The 21,804-nt window shown below is 39.6% G+C and overlaps 1 protein-coding gene and 1 pseudogene across 2 annotated transcripts in view; one reads left to right on the top strand and one right to left on the bottom strand.

Moving 5' to 3' along the window:
* Positions 1-652: 652 nt before the first annotated feature.
* The window catches only part of LOC149559482 (protein-S-isoprenylcysteine O-methyltransferase B-like), a 65,063-nt gene continuing 43,911 nt past the window's right edge, over positions 653-21,804 (bottom strand). The window contains exons 3-5 of one of the 2 annotated variants that reach the window (XM_089833402.1): positions 1,512-1,640; positions 1,259-1,362; positions 653-1,132 (exon numbers count right to left, since the gene is read on the bottom strand). In XM_089833402.1, coding sequence (XP_089689528.1) covers positions 1,272-1,362; positions 1,512-1,640 — 220 coding nt within the window. In that variant the 3' untranslated portion in view covers positions 653-1,132; positions 1,259-1,271. Of the gene's footprint in view, positions 1,133-1,258; positions 1,363-1,511; positions 1,641-3,948; positions 4,672-21,804 lie in introns of those variants that run through there. The other variant, XM_089833401.1, reaches the window with a different exon arrangement.
* On the top strand, positions 2,761-3,998 carry LOC149559483 (fasciclin-like arabinogalactan protein 8 pseudogene; annotated as a pseudogene).

Raw genomic sequence — 21,804 nt, 5'->3', positions numbered from 1 at the left:
TAGTATTAATTTTATCACTGCTACATCCAACTGGGAATAGCGACCTCTAAGACTGTTGAAGTGCTAAACTCCTGCAAAAAAATGAAATATATCACACCAAAATATTACAATGAAAATAACAACATATGAGGACATAGTAAATATTCGAGAGAGGCCGGTACATGGAGATCAAACATTTGTAACGATCCGCGTCAGATAGTTGAGATGGGGCATCCCCATCCAAATAACCTAGGCTCAAAGCCCATTAGACTTGAGCCCTGTAAACCTGAGACAAAAGCTCGACATCCTGGAATGAATAGCCTTTTATAAAAAAAAAAATCTAATTAATTAAAAAGCAGCACTCATGGAAAGACTAGATCAGAGAGGCCATTAAAAAATGGTTTAAGTTAATTAAAAAGTAGCAACCCATGGAAACATTAGTTTAAAGATGTAATTTGAGGCCTTCCCCAAAAACCAGTGTCCACTAATACAGGGTTTGTGTAAAGCAAAGGATCAACTTGCAAGAGTGACACAGTCTGAAAGGGACGCAAACTTATTGTATGATACGATGGTACTAGTCAGTTAAATAAACTACTCTAGAAGCCATAATATTTATACGTGGTCTTTCTGGTCTTTCTGATATGTTGTTTGCATTTTACAAGACGACAATCTGTAATTGAAGAGGAACCAATTGTTATACAAGTACCAAAAAGAGTAGAATGTCATATACACATGAAAGTCCTAGCTAATGAAAGCTGCTGTCATAGAATTTCATTTCACACTTCAGATTCAAGATTCTGTTTTTTGGCCATTGCCCTATACGTGGTCTTCCCCAATCCATATTTTCTTTAAAAAAAATAGAAAAAGGAAATTATATTAAAGAACTCTTCCAAGGCTTATGATAAGAAGCGGAATTCAATTGATCCCTCAACTAGATATCTGTATCTAACTATCAGGAGTTATGATATAAATTCCAAAGATGCCCTTATGTACGTGACAGTTATAATCCACTGTTGAGAAGCATAACATGATTGTCACCTTGGGAGTATGCAGTGGGTCTCTTCCAGGTGTGTTGAACGTAAAGCCACGTCAAAAAGAGGATTGCACCTGTACATTCATGTCCTCCTAGAAGTAGTGATTTCATAGTCATACCCTAAAGTCATCAATGTCAAGTTTAGTAAGAATGGTAAAATATTCTGTCTAATAGAGGTTTCATCTTAGCCAATCATAGACCGATAATATTGAAAATATATAAAAACATGGGTCTTAAATTACTCACAAGGTTGGGCAAATCATCTCATAAAAGGTATTCCAGAAGGTACTCTCCCTGCATATTCGATGTACCGATGACCAAAGAACTGTCGCAAGAAGAACTCTTCGTATCTTTTCCATTGGAGTCAAGGAAAGACGGGAAGTTTCTTCAGTATAAATAAAATGTCTCTAAAGTAAAAGCAGGTATATATCAAAGATGACAAAGGGGAAAGAAAAATTATTTTATGAACAGAATATAACATTGCAGTGTGTTTGGATACAGAATTCGATTCCGAAAGAAACGCCATGTAACCACTGCATAGGCAACTATGCAGAAAGGGTTACAAAGTGTCACTTGTGTTCCAATGGACCAGATGAAAAATCCAGAATACCCAGGATGCCGCATATACCTATCAAGAAAATATGCATCATTTTATCATACGCTAAGATCAAAAAAAGAGAAAGGCAGGTGGTTAAGATCATACAAATACTGATATTTAAGGTACGTAATTCTGAAGGGAACATGCTTTACATTCAAAAGATAAAATGATTCTTTGGTAAGCTTGGAGATATAAAGAGCAAAATAGAGAGCCCATTTTCTAAAAATATCCAAGCTTTGCTACTAATTGATTTTTTTGGTCACTTCCGTATTAACTTAAAAAAGTTATTATTAGTTTAACAATAAATTATAAAACAGTCCATTGAATGATAGGATCTAGCTCTGTTCAATCATGTGAAGAGCTCTGGAAGAGTTTGTTCCTGCCTTTTAGAAGGATTAGGAGATAGATGCGACAAATAGAGTTTCAATTTATAGTATTTGAAGATATTAAAATTGCTGTGAAATCAAAAGATTATTTCTTGTAATAGTCTATTAGAAAGATTGTTAAATCAATTTGAAAATTTACATCAATAAATATAACCTATATATTATTTTAAAATCATTTTATATGAAAATCATTTTTTAATTATATTAAACGAATTTGATATTGTATTCAAATTCCTTGAAAATTAACAAATACTATATTATTATTTTATTATACTATTAAATTAAGCTAAAAAATCTTAATTTAATTATATTAAGCCATTTTGATATTGTATTCCAACTCCTAATAATAATAAATATTATATTATTTTCTTTTGATAAGTTTGTTTTATTATACTATTAAATTAAGTTAAATAATCTTATATTACAGTTTTAAATAAATCACCAACTAATATTTAAACTAGATTTTCAGTGAGCATTGACTCTTATTAAAACTAATTAAACCAAATACAATTAAATTAATTGAACTCATTTAATTAATAATTTGCTCCAATGTGTATCCATTACAGTTTGATAAGCATAAGCTATTTTTGAATCATGTGGATGGACTTAAAAGCTTAGTATTTGTTCATGTATAAAGAAAGTGACCTTATTTTTATCTTCCCACCGATTATACAAAACAAAAGAATTATCTTCTCTTCACCACCATGTGTAAACTACAAACTTCAGAACAAACGGTAAAATAATGATCAGACTAAAGTCAAAAAATGGATATTATATGGTGCACTGAGATGAATCCGCAGCCTGCAATGCCCATCTGTATCTTACATAGTTCTTGAAATCCACTGTGACCGCCTGTCTAACTTGCTCCTCCACTACTAGGTAATTGGTTGCCTGTTTCAGATACTGCTCTGCCTGTCTTCTTGGCTCTGGATTGGGCATTAGGGTTTCTGGAGTGTATTGCACTTCATTCATTTTATTTCTATTCATCACAGGGGAATTTCATTCCTATGAACATTTCTGTGCTTGTGGGGATGCACACAACATAACCAAGATTCTGAATGGCATTCCAGATTGCAGTGTTTTCAATCGGTATCTGACCCAGACGAAGCTTGTCGATGAGATAAATAGTAGGATGACCATCACAGTCCTGGCGCTGAACAATGATGCCATGTCGGCCATCACCAGCAAGAATCTAGGTCTGCCAGCCATCAAGAACGTTGTTAGTTAAAATGTTCTGTTGGACTACTTTGATCCCCACAAGTTGCTTGATATCAACAATGGGTTGGTACTTTCGACTACATTGCACCAGATGACGGAGAATGCAGAGGGAAATAGTGGGTTTTTGAACATAACCGACATGAAGGGTGACAAAGTGGGATTTGGGGCAATTACCCCTGGTTCCAAGGTGTAGTTGGATTCAACCTGTGAAGTCCTCAAAGGAGGTGCCCTACAATATATACGTTATCAAGATCAGCAAGGCAATTTTGCCCTCTGATCTGGCTGCCCCTGTTAGGATTAAACCACAGACAGAAATAACAATTACATGCAAATATAACCAATATTAGAAAATAATAGATCACACAGAAAAGAACACAAGACACCAAGATTTAATGTGGTTCACCCAATCCCTGGGCTATGTCCATCAAACAGCAAGTCCGATATTATTATGATCCAGTAATTACAACTTGATTACAATCTGTAATCTCTTATAGCTCAATACCACTGCAAAAACCAATTTTCACATCACTACTATGAAACAATTCCCAACACTAAGCCTTTTTATACAAGTATTTTTACCACTTTAGGGTTATAATTAATAATTACATGTCGGCCCAAAATCCCAATAAAATAGGGACCAAAAAAATTATGAAGTATGTACAGTACTTTCTTGATCAGTCACCACAAACTAACAGCCCCTGCTTCTTTTGCGTCCAATCTTAGCATTATAACCAGTATTGGGGTTCTGAATACCTATGAGGATGCCTTTGCCAAGAGGTTATAATTAATAATTACATGTCGGTCCAAAATCCCGATAAAATAGGGCCCAAAATTTTTATTAAGTATATACAGTACTTTCCTGATCAGTCACCACAAACTAACAGCCCCTGCTTCTTCTGCGTCCAATCTTAGCATTACCCAAGTGCTTGACAAGGCTGGATGTAAGATTTTTGTGCAGCTGATAACCAGTACTGGGGTTTTGAATACCAATGAGGATGCCTTTGCCAATGGATTCACTTTGTTTGCCCTCACAAATGAGGCATTCAGTGGGCCCGTAATGTCTAAGTTGAAGAAACTTTCCAGTGCCCAGCAGATTGATGCTATGGAATACCATGCTCTGCCTGAGTATAGTTCCATGGAAACTCTCAAGACATCCAACGGACAGGTCAGCACTCTGGCTACCAGTGGAGCGGTGAAGTATGCATAGTCGATCTCTTCTGCTGGCAATACAGTAACTCTGAGTAGTGGGCTTACCAAGAGTACTGTTACAAATACTCTGAAGGATGATCAGCCCATTGCTTTGTACACCATTAACAAACTTTTTCTGCCCACTAAGATCTTGGGTGTGCCTCCTGCACCTGCTCCTACCCCTGAAATGGCACCTTCTTCTAGTCCCACTCCTGCTGAGGCACTGGCCCATGAAGCCATTCCCCCTTCTGCTCCTCCTGTGCTCTGAGCTTCAGCTTAAAGCATTTCATCACATCAAAGCTCAGATGAGAGGATGAAAGGGTTCATCACATCAATCAGCTCGGAGAGGGATATGGGCTTGAATCCATACACTATTTTAAGGAAGTTGTTATGTCTTTTCAACAAATCTACACGTATGCAACAATACATAGCAATTGAAATTAAATAAAATAAATATGACAAATTCAGACAGAAAATTGAGCACTAATTAGGAAGGATGATAAGCCAAAGTTAGGAGTAAAAGTGAGGCTGAGTGCTACGCAGTAGTACATGGCTGGGGACCATGGGAATGTTAAAAATGAAACCTAACATAGTAGCATCTGTAAGGGGTGCTATAATAGAATTCTGTAAGGGATGCTACTACATAGGAGGCCTTAAAGAATTCATCATGCACTTTGCTCTCAGAACTTTATTAATGAAAACTAATGTAGTAACATCTGCAGTATGAAAGGTCCTCTGCAGCCAATGATCTAAAACTGCTCCTCTAGTGACACTCTCAGTGGGGGAAGTTTCCAAAACTTTTTATTTATTTATTTTGTGTCTCAATAAATCAATATTACCCCACTAAAATTCATATGGGTCGATCAAAACAGAGAACTATCAAATAAATGATTAAAAATTAAATTAAAATTAAAACTGTTTTTTAACCTTAGGTCATCAATTCTGAATATAAAAATTAATTGTGTTGGCAACTGGGAACAGTAGTTCCTTGCCTAAATATAGGTCACCAACAATATTGCAATTCCGGTCCTGGTTCAGGCTCAGTCTGAAAAATATATAAATGTAAAATACATTAACATTAATTTTATAAAGTTTATCTATTAACATAATAATTAAATTTTATTTGGTTTATTAAAATTTAATATACAAATATAATTTATGAAATATAAAAAATATTAATATAAAATATATACATATTAAACACATTAACATGAATATTTATATTAATATTAACATTAAACTTTTAAGATTAATAATTAGTTTATTCATATTATTATATATAAATATGGTTTAATAAAATATAAAATATGATATAGGCAAATAGGGTTCGCCATTGTTCTTTCTAGTGGGAGAAAGGGCACTGCACATGCCAATTGATGTAGACAAAATGTCAGTTGTGTGTTGGAAAGGGGATGCAACAAGAGGTTAAATGTTGTCTATGCATCCAAAATGCAGGCCAAAGGCCTAAAGCAATATCTAACACCATTGTCAAAAGATGTTGGACAAGAAGAGAAGCCACCCAGTGAAAGTGGGCATCGAAACCTATGACAAAGTGAAGAAAGAATGAGAAATTCAATGCAGGTTCTCCCAATTCGTCCAGGACAAATCTATGGCCAAATAACGAGCCTTGGCTACATTGATGGAGAACCAGACCCCAACCTTGAACTCGTACCAAACGGGACTGGAACTTAGGTCCTCTAAGGAGCTTAAAATCAAAAGAATGTCTACTCATAGAGACTGCAATATGATAACTATAAAAACTTTAAAACTTTGAAAAGTTAATAAGACCTCAAAACAACTACGATTAACATATTTTCATCTCAGTATGATAAAGAAAAAAGTAAATATATCACTATAAAAATTTCAAGTAGGAATCTTCAAAGAATATATTATCCAAATTAAGATGCAATCAATCAATAAAAGAGAAACTATTTTTGAATAACAAGTTGACTTAGATGATTGATGGGCAAGTTGTAATATTCATGATGGTTTGGGTTTGCTCTAAGAGAGGGATGTGAAAGAGAGGCAGGAAATGAGGCCTTGCTAGGGTTTCTGGTGTTTTGAAAACGTGCAAAACTTGGATCTGGTGATCAGGAAGACGACGATTGAGAGGTGATGATCCCCTCTCGGTTTGTTGTTTTGTGTTGCACTCAATTTTTGTTTTTCTATATTTGGGAGCAGCCAGTTGGGGAGTTCTTTAGCTTTTCTGGAGCTCCCTTCTCTGTGTTGCAGCAGCTTGATTCTCTGTTTGGGACGAGTCGGGCTTGTCTAGTGGCGCCTGATTCCCTGTCACTTATGCCCTCCCTTCTGTTTTTCGAGGCTTCACCCCTGTTCACAAATGGAGTCTACTGCGATGAGCGGCCTTTTCCTTGTGTGGAGGCTGAGAGCAGGGTTGCGTGGAGGCTCTTGCAATTTGAATAGTAAGTAAATTAAAAACAGATCAGACACCAGATGTGCACAAATCAGAGTCTTTGTGGTGCAGGAGCACCCAATGCATCAATATGGAACAGTGTTACCCGGGTGCGCGCACCCGGGTCAAAACCCCGGCGCACCCGGTGCGGGTGCGTCACGCACCCGAGCACCCCCGCCAACACCTTTTCTGCCGCCACACCCGTCGAGCACTCGGGTGGGATGTGGTGCTCGGGTGCTTCCCAGGTGCGCGGGTGCGCGGGTGCTTCTCGGGTGCTCGCGGGGTGCTCCGAGAAGAGGCCCAAAAAAGTTTTAAAAAATGTGTTTGCAATTTTTTTTGTTATTGTTTTTTAAGTTTGCTTACCCTAATTGGGTGTGGGTCCCATGTGGTCTATTTGAAGGCTTAATAAGACCAATAGATCTCATTTTCATTTCACCATTTTGGAGCAGCAAGGAGCTAAGTGAGAAAGATTGTTTGGAGGAGCTTGTGAGAGATTAGTGGGTGTTTTTGCAAGGGATTGCAAGAGCAAGAGGAGCAAGAAGGTTTGATTTGGCAAGTGTCTCCTCAAGTTCAAGCTTTCAAGGTAGGGTTTTTTAATTTTACTTAGTTTTTTTTGTTTCAAAAATCAATTTATAATTTTTAAATTTAGTATTTAGTATTTAGTTTTACTAAGTTACTTTCAAGTTTCATTCTTGAATCTTGTTGATAGTTGAATCTTGATAGTTCTTAGTTCTATGAGTTTTTATTTTATTATCTATATTAAATTTTAATTTTTTTCATTGTTCTTAAAATAAAAATATCAATATGGCATATGCTGAAACGTCTTTTACTAAATACGTTTCAGCATATGCCATATTGCCATTATTTTATTTTAAGAACAATAAAAAAAATTAAAAATTAATATAGATAAAAATAAAAATTTAAAAAATCTGAATCATAGAACTAAGAACTATCAACTATTAACAAGATTCAAGAATGAAACTTGAAACTTGAAAGTAACTTAGTAAAACGTTTCAGCATATGTAAAGTTTTAAGTTTTAAATTATTTTTACTTGGGCTGAAATGTATCATGATCATTTTTATAATTTTATTTTCATTTTGTGAAATGCAGTTTTATAAATGACTTCTAAATCCGACCAAAGTGCAGAAGACATGGAAATTAATGAGCCAAGTGCATCTGATTATGAGCCTGAACCTGAGCCTGAAGGAAGTGATCATGGGGCTGATGTAGGTGCCTGAGACTCCTTATGTTGCACCAGCGGTGCCTTCTATTGATTGCCCTTCAGCGACTTTGAGGAAGTATGCTAGGGGTCCTTATGACCCAAAGTCCCCTCTTAAACAGTTTGCTACAAAAATTACACGTCCTACACTTTCAGGAGGTGGCACACGCAAATGGAAGTGCAATATATGTGGAGCAGAATGGTTTGGCAGCATTACAAGAGTTAATTCACACCTCCTTTTTTGGAGTGGCTATGGTGTGAACCCATGCATATTCTTGTCATATCCTGAGAATGTCAAATACAGAATTGAAGTGAATAAGTTATGGGGCATTCCTGATGATAGTGAAGTTCCAGTGCCTAGATCTTTGTCTGCTAGGCAACAGGTACAGCATATACAGCAGTTACAGGGGCAGCGAGATACATCTACTCATATCTTGCATCAGAGAGTAGGGACTATGTCACCTACACCATCATTCTCCTCACCTACACACAATTCAAGAGGGGACAGCAGTAGGAGGAAACGGAAAGCAACTACAAGTCGTAGTGATAGTAACCCCATTGCTCATTTATTTAACATGCATGCAAGGGACCGGTTAGATGATGCTGTTGGTGATTTCTTCTTTTCCAATGGCATCTCTACACATGTGGCTCGATCTCCCTATTTTGTGAGGATGATGACCATGGCAGTGAATGAGGGAGAGCCATCATATTTGCCACTAGGTGACCACAAGCTGAAGACTACAGTGTTGGATAGAGCTTATGACAAGGTTGGGATCTTGATGGAGCAAATGAAAGCATGTTAGATGGAGTCAGGTTGCAGCATTATCATGGATGGGTGGACGGACATTAGTCATCGTCCACTCATCAACATTATGGTTACATGCACGGAGGGCCCATACTTTTTGAAGGCAGTTGATTGTTCAGGGCATCGTAAAGATGCTGATTTTCAGTTTCATGTGCTTAGGGAAGCCATTGAGGAGGTTGGACCACAAAATGTGGTCCAAGTTGTGACAGATGCAGCAAATGTGTGCAAAGCTGCAGGGAGGCTTGTTGAGGCAGCTTATAGGCATATTTGGTGGACTCCATGTCGTGTGCATGCCATGAACAATGCACTCAAAGACATGGGAAAAATAGAGTGGATTAGAAAGGTGGTCAATGATGGGAGAGCGGTGCAGATGTTTATCTGCAATCACCATACATCACATGCACTTTTCAAGAGCTTCGCAAAGAAGCAATTCCTAAAACCAATTGAGACCAAGTATGCATCATATTATATTCTCTTGGAGAGAATGATTGAGTTGCAAGAGCCATTGCAACTCATGGTTATTACACAAGAATGGAATCGATGACCGGAGTTTAGAACAGAGCAGGGGAAGAGGGTAAAGGAGACAGTGAAGAGTGATCAGTTTTGGAGTGATGCAAAATACATAGTCTCCATCATTACTCCAGTGTTTCAGGTGATCAGATATGGAGATGCAGATTCACCTAGCCTTGGAGAGGTTTATGAGTGCATTGATTCCATGCTTGGGCAGATGAGGGCTGCTGTGCGTGAGAGAGACCCCACTGTAGCATTCTATATGGAGCACATTGAGCCTATCATTCACCGCAGGTGGGAGAAGTTGAACACTCCTTTGCACATGGCTGCCTATGCATTGAACCCGAAGTGGTACATACCTAGGCCTGGTAGAGTCACACCACTTCGGGATGATGAGGTGAAGAATGGGTTCTTTCGATGCATTGCCAAAATGTATGATACTGAGACTGCTAGTGAGATTCGCACCGAGTGGTCCGAATTTGCTAGTCTTTCAGGTAATCCTTAAATCTTGATTCAGTGCTCTAAACTCTTTATAATTATAAGTTTTTTTAATAATTAATTGTAACTTTACTTATAAGTTATAACTTTATTTAAGTTATTTATAATTTTAATATTATGTTGTAAACTTTAAAACTTGTAACTTGTAGGATACTCGGATATTGCAAAGGTGGATCTCAAAACCATGGCACAAAAGAATCCCATTTTGTGGTGGAAATGTCATGGGTCACAAAAGTTAAAGATCACCTCACTAGCTATTCGACTGCTTTCTCAGGTTTGTAATACTAATAACTAATTCCAGCCCTTTATAATCTTAACTTGAAGAGTTTTACCTTGTTGATTTTAATTTATGATTCATTGATTCAATAATTACTAATCATCGATTTACCATTTATCATTTGTTACAAATTGTATGAACATTTGTTTGTAACTTGTAAGTTGTAACTTTCAACTTTGTTATCTCAGGTGTCTAGCTCCTCAGCTGTAGAGAGGAATTGGTCCACCTATAGCTTCATTCAGTCTCTTAAGAGGAACAGACTTACCTCTAAGAGAGCGGAGAAGCTGGTTGCTGTACATGGTCACTTGCGGCTCAAAGATCGCAAGACACGCGAGTACAAGGAGAGCCCTACAGCAAGATGGGATGTGGAGCCAATGGATCCAGCTCAGATTGATGAGGATGCCGATGCAGAAGCCACTGTAGGGCTAGTTGGTGTTCCTTTAGAGGATCAGGATCTTACCCACGAGGAGTCTAGTAGTTCCAGTGATGAGGACTTCGGCATAGGGGATGATTATAGAGCACTTGAGATGATATCATGATTCCATTCTCATTATTGGCATTTTGTCATTTTGTTGATTATACTCACTTTGATATGGCTATGATACATTATTATTATTTCACTATTTCATGCTATTCGGCTCATTGTCATCATGAGCATCTTTATGATATATGATATTCATAAAATCATATTTGAACAATGAATTTTGAATCTTGCATCTTGAACTAAGTTAATTTGTCAAATGGTCATTAGTAATAGTAATGGTTATGAAATTTCAAATTTCAAGTTTCAAAAATCAAGTTTGAACTTATGGTTTGTGAATCGCATTTTAATTCTCTATTCATTGTAGTCAACCATATTTGGTATGTTAATGTTACATTGTTATATAATATATTGAAGTATCATTTCATAATTAGCATTTTCAATCATATATATTAATAATATTATATATATACTATGCAACCCCCTCTCCCCACTCCCTCTCCTCCCCCCCCCCCCCCGAACCCCCCCTCCCCTCCCTCGCCGCTGCACCCCCGCCGTCCCCAAATTGAGGCTATTTTTTTCCCGCACCCGAAACTCGTCCCAATGTCCCCCCGCACCCCCACGCCGAGGTAACACTGATATGGAACAAGAAGACTTTTTAAAACCATGGAGGAGATTTTGAAGGTGTAAGGGTCAATTGGGGCCTATTAGAGCCAATAATGGCCTTTGGAAGCAATGAGAAAGATGTAATTGTTAATTGTCCTAAAGGTCCTAATAAGGATCCCAAAACTTGATGTAAAATGGGCCAATAGTGCCCCAAAGAGTCAAATATGATGTATAAGGTCAATAGAGATGTAAAATGATCCTAGAAGAATCAAACACCTTGATTTGATAGGCTAGAAGCCAGAAGAAGTCATTTAAAATAAAGTTACAAATTCAAAATTTCGAATTGAAATGGTTAGTTACATTTAGCCTTTTAGGAGGGAATTTAAGTTTTGAGTTTGTTTTTGTGTTTAATGATTTCCAACCAATTGGAGACAGTTTGGGAGGTTGAATTACACCTATTTAAGTATGAACAAGGTGTTGGAAGGTCAAGGAAACAATAATACATGTGACTGTACAGACTGTTCAAGGGTTTTGGCAATAAAATAATACTTCTTGCAAGTTTGGTGATCATTTGAATTTGGTGATTGCTCTAATTGCATAAATTGTTTGATTACATCATTTCTTACATCCTTTAAGTCCTTATATGTGTAGTCAGTAAATAATTGTAAATGAGCCGACGGGTAGGATAGTATGTATTATTTGTTATGTAGCCAACTTGTGCCCGACGGGTTCCTTCGGTGAGTATTTATAACCCCCTTTGGGAAGCATTGTAATCATCAAATATCATCAAGCATAATGTAATGTTCTGGCATAGGCGAATAACGGAAGAAGTTCTGCTATTTCCATCTATTGTCTGTGTGCATCAATCAATTAATCTATGCGGTAAACATTTGGCGCCATTGCCCGATGGACCTGGAAAGGCAAGCAAATGAAGACTAAATGCCGAATCAGTTGAACAAGAATAAGAATAAGTAGAAGGAAAAGGATGAATTACGCGCAGCGCAGGAAAATTTAATTTTGGCACAACAGGCTGAACGCAAACGGAGATTTCAGCAAATTACCAACGGACACAGAAGCACTGAAAAATTGTTGGAAGAGACTCAACAGCGGCTCAATTTGGTGGAAGAAGCAAGGGAAGAGTTTCTGAACCTGTATACGTCGAGGGAAGAGAATCCAAATGGAAGGAGATCGACTCGCACGGCTCGAAGTGCCGAGGGAGCATGAGCGTGGAGTGAACTCTTCGTCCGAGATATACTTCCGGAACAGACAGTTTCAGTTGACGAAAACCCTTCACAAAACAGCACGGGTATCGAAAACAGTGCGGGTGTGGAAAACAACGCAGGTGTGAAAAACAGTGCGGGTATTGAAAATAGCGAGGGTGTGCAGAATAGCACGGGTGTGCAGAACAACGCAGGTGTAGAAAATAGCACAAGTGTGCAGAACAACGCGGGAATGCAAAACAACGCAGGAGTGCAAAACAACACGGGAGTACAAAACAGCATAGGTACACAACAAAACCCACAACATCTAGTAATAATGGCAGGACCAAAAGAAAAGTTGCCTAAATTTGATGGTGAAGGAACTCCCAATCTAATCCGACATTATAAAACATGTGAAACAATCTGGAGGGCGAATGGCATAACAGATACAAACGAATGGATCCAACAGTTTCCCACTACCCTACGAGGTGTTGCGATTGATTGGTTTACTGAGATAGATCTACAAAAGTTAAACAGTTGAGATAATATTAAGAAGGAATTTATTGTAGAATTTCAAATATTGCGCGACGATAATGAGATTGTAGTAGAGATATTCAATAAAAAGCAAGGGAAGAATAAAACAGTCAGAGTCTTCGCCAAGAAGTTGAAAGACCTGATCAATAAGATGGAAAATAAGCTGGTTGATGGGCTACAAAAGAGATGGTTCATTGAAGGCCTTCACCCGAAGCTGCGAAAGAGGATGAAGATCATGCCACCATCGACATATATTGAAGCGTACAATCGGGCAATGAACCTCGAAAGTGAGCAGAAGAGAAAGAAGAAGAAGAAGAGCAACTCATCTGATTCAGATGACGACGCATCTTCAGGAGAAGATAGCAGCGATGATGAGGGCAGCAGCAAGAAGGTCCGTGCCCTCCAGAAGGACATGATTCGGATGATGAAGGAGTTCACGGACATGAACAAGGAGACTAAGGGCAATGAGCTATGGTGCACGGAGTGCAAGAAAGAAGGCCATACGAAGGGATCCTGCCTGAAAGATCAATTTTGTGAGATTTGCCAGATTCTGGGACACTCGATAAAGGAATGCCCTTTCAACCTGAAATCAAGAGCAACACAGCAAGTGTTCCTCATGCAAGAAGCGTCCGCGTCAGGAGGGAGCGGGAACACCAGTACGGAAGGTGCCACAACAGGCGGATACAGAAACAACCGGCACGATAAAAAAAACAACAACAATACCGACAACAACAATAATGGCGAGAGGAGTCGAATTCAATATGATGCAAATGGCCAGCCAATAGTTCAATGTTGCGCATGCAACTTGTGGGGTCACTTTGTGATGGAGACACACCCCAAGAACAGAATAGACACAACTGAAAGGGGAAAATTATATTAACTGAGAAAATAAGCTAGTACAAATAGTACAGAGAAAATAAACTTCAAAACATGCCCTAAGGGCTTACAATAGCATAAATCTGGAGATAATTTCTCCTTTCAGTACCCCCTCAAACTCCACTCCGAACTGCCTTTTACAATGCCAGAAATCTCCTTAAATAGACCCCGGAGGGTTAAGGACTAGGAGTACATTCTAGAAAGTGCTAGTAGGCATCCACCGACCAAATAGAAGGTTCCAGAAGCTGCATTAGAAGTCGGTGCAAATCTAGAAGAATCCAGAAATGGTAACCGAACTTCCGAGAGGCATAACTTTTGAACCGTAGCTTCGATTGACGAACCGTTTACATTTTCGGAAAGCTCTCGAAGCGCTCTATAGCCCTATGGACCAGCTTCGCTCGTCCCCCATTTTTCGGCCCTTTTCGAGATCATTTAATGCCCCTAACCTAACTTTGAAGCATTCTTAGGAGGTCTCCAAAACCCGAAAAACTGCAATAACTTTCAAACCGTGGGGCCTTTTGACCTGATTCTTTTTTTGGAATGCTCTAAATCACAATTACATTCATCTGGCCAATTCACACCTTCTAGGTCACCAAAATGATGGCCAAATTGCATGCTCCTATTTTTTCGGGATTTTCTAGCACACTGATAGTTGAACTGTGAGAGTTAGAACCTTTATTTGACCCAAATGGGTGTCGAAAAATGAAAACACATGAAACAGAAACTAAGTCTAAGTACATTTTTTGGGTGACACAGGATTGCCCTTATACCTCTAGATGCTCCTGCATCAGACACCTAGGGTAGATTGAAAAGTGACCCTGTCACTTTATGAATGGTAGAGGAAATCCCAAATGGGAAACCTCAGCTGCTGAAATCCAAGTTGAATCCTCGATCGGTCGTCCTTTTCATTTGACCAAATACTCTTCATACTGCCTGTTTCTGGTACTCCTACCCACACGATGATCTAGAATGTCTTCTATCTCCTTCTTAGAAGCAGGAATTGGACATGGCTCTAACACCAGCTCCTCATCTGCACCATCATCATGATACTCTGTTAAATCTGCAATGTTGAAAATGGGAGAAATGTGAATACCATCTGGCAGCTCCACCTCATATGCATTTCCTAAGTCATGTTTCTTCAAAACTTTGCAGGGGCCAAATTTTTTCATTTTCAGCTTGTTGTAAGTACCGACTGGAAATCTTTCTTTTCGTAAGTGCACCATGACTAGATCCCCTACTTGGAATTCCTTATGTCTTCTCCTTTGATTAGCCCTAGCTTTATACTCTTGATTCATCTTGGTAATGTGTGCCTGAACCTCCTCATGTAGATGCTTGATATGTTCAGCAAATTCTTCCGCTTCAGCACTTGTCGTCTCCCCTTGCTCTATCTTCTTTAATTCTGCTGCAGTCCTTGGGCTATTCCCATATACAATTTGGAATGGTGATTTTCCAGTACTCCTATTTATAGAGTTATTGTAAGCAAACTCTGCTTGTGGTAGAATCAAATCCCATCCCTTGGGCTTATCCCCAACTAAACATCTCAGCAAATTGCCCAGACTTCTGTTTACCACTTCTGTTTGGCCATCAGTTTGTGGGTGATGCATGGAACTGAATTTCAAGTCTGTTCTCAACTTTTTCCACAATGTCCTCAAGAAATACCCCACAAATTTAGTATCTCTGTTAGAAACTATGCTCCTTGGAAGACCATGTAGTCTTACCACCTCTTTGAAAAACAAGTCTGCAATATGGACAGCATCATGAGTTTTGTGACATGGAATGAAATGTGCCATTTTGGAGAACCTATCAACCACCACGAATACTGAGTCATTACCCCTTTGTGTCCTTGGCAATCCAAGAACAAAATCCATACTTATGTCCTCCCATGGCCTTGATGGAACAGGCAATGGCTGATATAGGCCAGTATTGTGACTAAACCCCTTGGCAACTTGACAAACCTAGCAACTCTGTACAAACTTCTTCACATCCTGTGAAATTTGAGGCCAAAAATAATGTTCTCTAAGAATGGCAATGGTCTTATCTCGACCAAAATGTCCTGCCATCCCTCCACTATGTTTCTTCTTAATCAGATTTTCCCTCATGGAACTCCTTGGAATGCACAATTGACTACCCTTGAACAACATGCCATCCTGAATCAAATAATCTAACCACTTGGTTCTATCTACAGCAACAGGCTCTTTACAAGGTTTCCATGCTTCAGCAAAATCAGGATCCTCGGGGTACAAATTCTTGAGTTCATCAAACCCAACTACTTCAACCTGCATTACTGTAAGTAACAACTGTCTCCTACTTAGTGCATCTGCAACCCTGTTAGATTTTCCACTTCTATGCTTCAACACAAATGTATAGCTCTGCAAGAACTCTACCCACTTCATATGCCTCTAATTCAATTTACCTTGGCTATTTAGGTACTGTAATGCCTGATGATCAGTATACAAAACAAATTCCTTTGGCAATAAATAACGCCTACGTTTCTTTAAGGCCTGAACTATTGCATAAAACTCTTGATCATAAACAGAATACTTCTTCTTTGCATCATTCAATTTTTCACTAAAATATGCAATAGGCTTAATACAGCCCCAATAGCGCTGCCATTGGCATCACAATCCACCTGGAAAACCTTTCTAAAATCTGGAAGTGCCAACACAGGCTGTTTTGTCACCTTCTTCTTCAGCAATTCAAAACTTCTCGCAGCTGCTGCAGTCCATTTGAACTCTTTTCTATCCCCTCTTATTGTATCAGTTAGGGGTGCACATATGCCACTGAAATTCTTAATAAACTTCCTGTAAAAACTAACCAGACCATGAAATGATCTTACCTCAGTAGCAGGCCTTGGAGTAGGCCATTCCAAGATGGCTTTTACCTTCTCTGGATCCATTTTGAGACCTTCAGGTGATATAACAAACCCCAAATAGACTAACTCCCTTTTTGCAAAGATACACTTCTTCAGATTAATTAACAGTTTCTCTTCCCTTAGCCTTTCAAGGACACTACGAATATGCAGTAAATGTTCTTCCAAAGTCTTGCTGAAAATTAAAATATCATCCAAATAGACAATAACAAATTTTTCCAAGAACTTTTTAAGTACCTCATTCATGAGCCGCATGAAGGTGCTTGGGTCGTTCGTCAATCCAAAGGACATGACTAACCACTCATAAAGACCCTCCTTGGTTTTGAAGGCTGTTTTCCACTCGTCTCCTTCTCGAATCCGTATCTGGTGATAACCACTCTTCAGATCTATCTTTGTGAAGTACTGAGCTCCACTCAAGCAGTCCATAAGATCATCCATCCTTGGCAAAGGAAACCGGTACTTGATGGTTATCCTATTTATAGCTCGAGAATCTGTACACATCCTCCACTCTCCATCCTTCTTTGGTGCGAGTAGTGCAGGTACTGCACATGGACTCAGGCTCTCTCGAATCAAGCCCTTCCTCAACAGCTCCTGAACCTGTCTATTTAGCTTCTCTATCTCAGTAGGAGTCATCCTGTGAGCAGCCTTGTTAGGCAAACTAGCTCCTGGAATCAGATCTTTCCTTGTCCACGTCCTCTACCTCTTCCTCTTTGATTTCCAAAGTCTTCATCATGAGAGCGGTTGAAACCCTCATTCCTCTGGTTCCTGCTAGTACCCACATCTTCATTTTTCTTTTGGGTTTCATTGCGGCCTCCAGATGATCTACCGCTTCCCCTTCCTCCTTGACCGCGCCCTCTTTGTCTTCCTTCAAACCTTTTATTCAGCTTCTCTTCAACTCGTAGGGCAAACTGGTATGCCTTTTCAACGCTAGTCATTCTTACCAAACTTAATTCCTCCTGGATGCTAGGTCGCAACCCATTGATATAACGAGCAACCTTCTCCTTATTTGCTTCTGCATGCCCCGCTCTAATCAAGAGTCGATAAAATTCCTCTGTATATTCTTGGACTGATCTTCCTGCTTGCTTTAACCCATGCATCTTCTTAAACAAATCAAGCTCGTAGTCCACATGAATGAACTACTTCTTCAATTTGTCCACCATGCGATCTCATCTTGTGATCTTCTCCTTTCCTCTTCTGTTTCTTTCCAATTGAACCTCTTGCCACCAGATTTTGGCATGGCCTTTCATTTTGGCCTTTGCAAACTTAACCCTATCTGGGTCCCTTATATCCTCATACTCAAAGTATTCTTCCAGTTCATTGATCCAATCGATCAACTCATTTGGTTTCAGATTTCCTGAAAATACACCCACTTCAATTGTGGGTCTTTTCCCAAACTTAGTAATGGCCCTAAAAAGCCTTTCCTCTGCATGATTCAGAACTTCCCCGTCAAATTCCCCTTCTGGTTCCATTACTTCTTCTTCAATGTCATCCTCACTGTCGTCACCTGCGGCAACATTTGCTCCTCTACGGAGCTCCTCTTGCAATGCCTGCACCTGCCTTTGGAGGGCTCTAACCTGCTCAGGATTAATAGCTCTGGCCCTTTCGCCACGCTCTCTTCGTGGAGGCATCTTCTAACTCGATCCCACAACCACACAGTCCTGGTGCAAACTGCCTCACAATCGGCACTCTGTCTACACACTCAGGAAAACCTGCTCTGATACCACTTGATGGAGACACAACCCAAGAACAAAATAGACACAACTGAAAGGGGAAAATTATATTAACTGAGAAAATAAGCTAGTACAAATAGTACAGAGAAAATAAACTTCAAAACATGCCCTAAGGGCTTACAATAGCATAAATCTGGAGATAATTTCTCCTTTCAGTACCCCCTCTCAAACTCCACTCCGAACTGCCTTTTACAATGCCAGAAATCTCCTTAAATAGACCCCGGAGGGTTAAGGACTAGGAGTATATTCTAGAAAGTGCTAGTAGGCATCCACCGACCAAATAGAAGGTTCCAGAAGCTGCGTTAGAAGTCGGTGCAAATCTAGAAGAATCCAAAAATGGTAACCGAACTTCCGGGAGGCATAACTTTTGAACCGTAGCTTCGATTGACGAACCGTTTACATTTTCGAAAAGCTCTCGAAGCGCTCTATAACCCTATGGACCAGCTTCGCTCGTCCCCCATTTTTCGGCCCTTTTCAAGGTCATTTAATGCCCCTAACCTGACTTTGAAGCATTCTTAGGAGGTCTCCAAAACTCGAAAAACTGCAATAACTTTCAAACCGTGGGGCCTTTTGACCTGATTCTTTTTCTGGAATGCTCTAAATCACAATTACATTCATTTGGCCAATTCACACCTTCTAGGTCACCAAAATGATGGCCAAATTGCATGCTCCTATTTTTTCGGGATTTTCTAGCACACTGATAGTTGAACTGTGAGAGTTGAAATCTTTATTTGACCCAAATGGGTGTCCAAAAATGAAAACACATGAAACAGAAACTAAGTCTAAGTACATTTTTTGGGTGACACAGGATTGCCCTTATACCTCTGGATGCTCCTGCATCACTTTGCCCGAGAGTGCACAACGGCGAACACACCGAAGTTGCTATGCCGATGGTGTGGACCTAGCGATCATGACGATGCTAAGTGCCCGAAGTCCGAAATAAACTTGATTACTATTGGGATTGATAAGGAAGAAGTTCTGGCAATCACTCCGAAGTAGGCGAGGCTCTACCCTAATTTGACAGAGGAAAAGAAGAGACTGGAGGAAGCACGGACAGAGATCCAGACAGCAACGCAGGTAGAAACGACACACCTGAAGGACACGCCTGGTACCTCCGTACGGAACTATGCACAATAAAACATCGTACGGCAAATATTGCAAGCTGAGGTACCTGTCAAGATAAATGACCTATTACTCACTATGCCTCAACTCTGTACGGCACTCACGAATATAGTCCCAAATACTAAGCAACCAGTGGAGCAAGAAAAGGAGAAATAGGGGGGCGCAAGTGTAGAAGACTCGATGCTATTAGCTCTTTCATCCGGACGCTATTTGGCGGTTGTCGAAATGGGCATTCTTGGGACTGTGCTAACAAACACGATTGTGGACGGAGGATCTGGTGTCAATGTGCTGCCAGAGGATACCTGGAAAAAGTTAGGACAGCCGAAATTGTGGCCACCTACTTTCCAGTTGCTAACAGCCACTCAACATGGAATCAAGCCATTGGGAGTACTCACAGCCCAACCAGTGACGATTGGAACACAACCGTTCCTATTGGACTTTGTCGTGATCCCACTAAAGCGGAAAGGATACCATGCTATTCTGGGTCGGGGGTGGCTGATAAAAGCCAAGGCAAAGCACAATTGGAAGAAAAATACTTTATCACTTGAAAGCAAAGGTCGGAAGTATGTCATCAATCTACACACTCAAATGGTTGGCGAAGAAGCTCTATCGTCAAATTCTGAAGGAGAAGAGGATGAGAGGAGGCAGAGTAAGGAACCAGATTAGCAGGGAGTCCTACGATTGGAAGGAGATGACGATTTGGATTCAGTAAATGGTCTTTACCATTGGCAGATAGAGGACTATGAACTGTTTCAGAGTTGCAACGTACTGATGATAGAAGGACACAGTGCTGATGAATTTCCAAAGGAATTCACCAAGATGAAGGAAGGAGATGCGCCATTGGATGTGACACCCGCACATAAGTTCACTGAAGGGGAACCCATCAAATATAATGAAGCCACGCTACAAACCATGAATTTAGGAGATGAAGCCGAACCACGGAACATATTGGTGGGAGATAACTAGGACCCAGTACTAAAGGCAACAGCATTTAGGATATTTTTGGAGTATAATGATGTGTTTGCATGGACATACAAGGACCTGAAAGGAGTACCCCCAGAACTATGTGTGCACCACATCCTGTTGATCGAAGGCGCTGTACCTGTACGGCAGCGGCCCTACAGGATGAACAAGAACTATGCGGCACGGGTTACGGAAGAAATCAACCGGATGCTGGAGGCCGGCATTATCTTCAAGGTGCAGACCAACGAATGGGTGTCCCTGATAGTAATCTCACTAAAGAAGGATACCACTCAGATCCGGATATGCGTTGATTTCAGATGCTTGAATGTAATCACCATCAAGGATCCATTCCCAATCCCATTCACAGACAGCATCCTGGAGGAGGTAGTGGGACACAAGATCTACTCATTTATGGATGGTTTTTCCATAGTCTGTGTGTAATGTTCCTTTTTTAGCATTCATAGCATGTTGTTGTCGTTGGCCTATTTCCCCACTGTCCTGTAGGCTAACCAGGACATTAAAGGGACTTCGAGGCCATTTGGCCTAGATAGTTTTAGTTGCAGGTCTTTCTGATGGGTTTTGAGGCAACTTTGGGCATACTTACTATTTATAGTAAGTCATCTTGGACATGGTCGGACATCCAATGGCAGCAGTATGTCGATGGTAATTGTTTAAAATCGACAAGAAGACTTGTTTAATCATTAATAAGATTTGTTATGCATTGATAAAACTATTTTATAAAGTTAAATTTAAATATTTAACTTTATTAATGCATAGACTATAGTTTGTGGGAAATATTTAAATTAAAACAGTCCCCTTTATTTTATAACACATTGGAGACGTAAGTTACATAAAGGGAGTTATGTTTTATCCCACATTGAGAAAACGAAGGATGGAGCTCTTGTGAGAACACTATAAAAGAAATGAAAGAGCTTCTTTTATGCATACTTGGAAATATCAAAGAAATTGGGAAATTTTCTAGAGATTGTCTCAATAGTTTAAAGGACGAAATCCCTTCAAGCTAGAAATCTTGACGCCATTGAAAGATATGGTCTTGAGATTCAACATGGTAGCAGTTTGAAAAAAGCAGATACGAAAAAGCAGCCCGAAAAAGCGGAACCGAAAAAGCAGGCGGAAAAAGCAATCCGTAAAAGCAGTTCAAAAAGCGGATCCGAAAAAGCAAAACAGAAGGGGCAGCATTGAAGGAAATTATTACAGCCATCTACAACCAGGTTCCTTTGTTAATATTGCTTTTTAGGGTGTTATAAGTTTCAGCTGTAAGTGTGCATTACACCAGCATTA

This window comes from Cupressus sempervirens, chromosome 5 (genome assembly GCF_028749045.1).
Source record: "Cupressus sempervirens isolate cs-2001-9-10 chromosome 5, ASM2874904v1, whole genome shotgun sequence".
NCBI lineage: Eukaryota > Viridiplantae > Streptophyta > Pinopsida > Cupressales > Cupressaceae > Cupressus > Cupressus sempervirens.
This window is presented reverse-complemented; position numbering and strand designations above follow the sequence as displayed.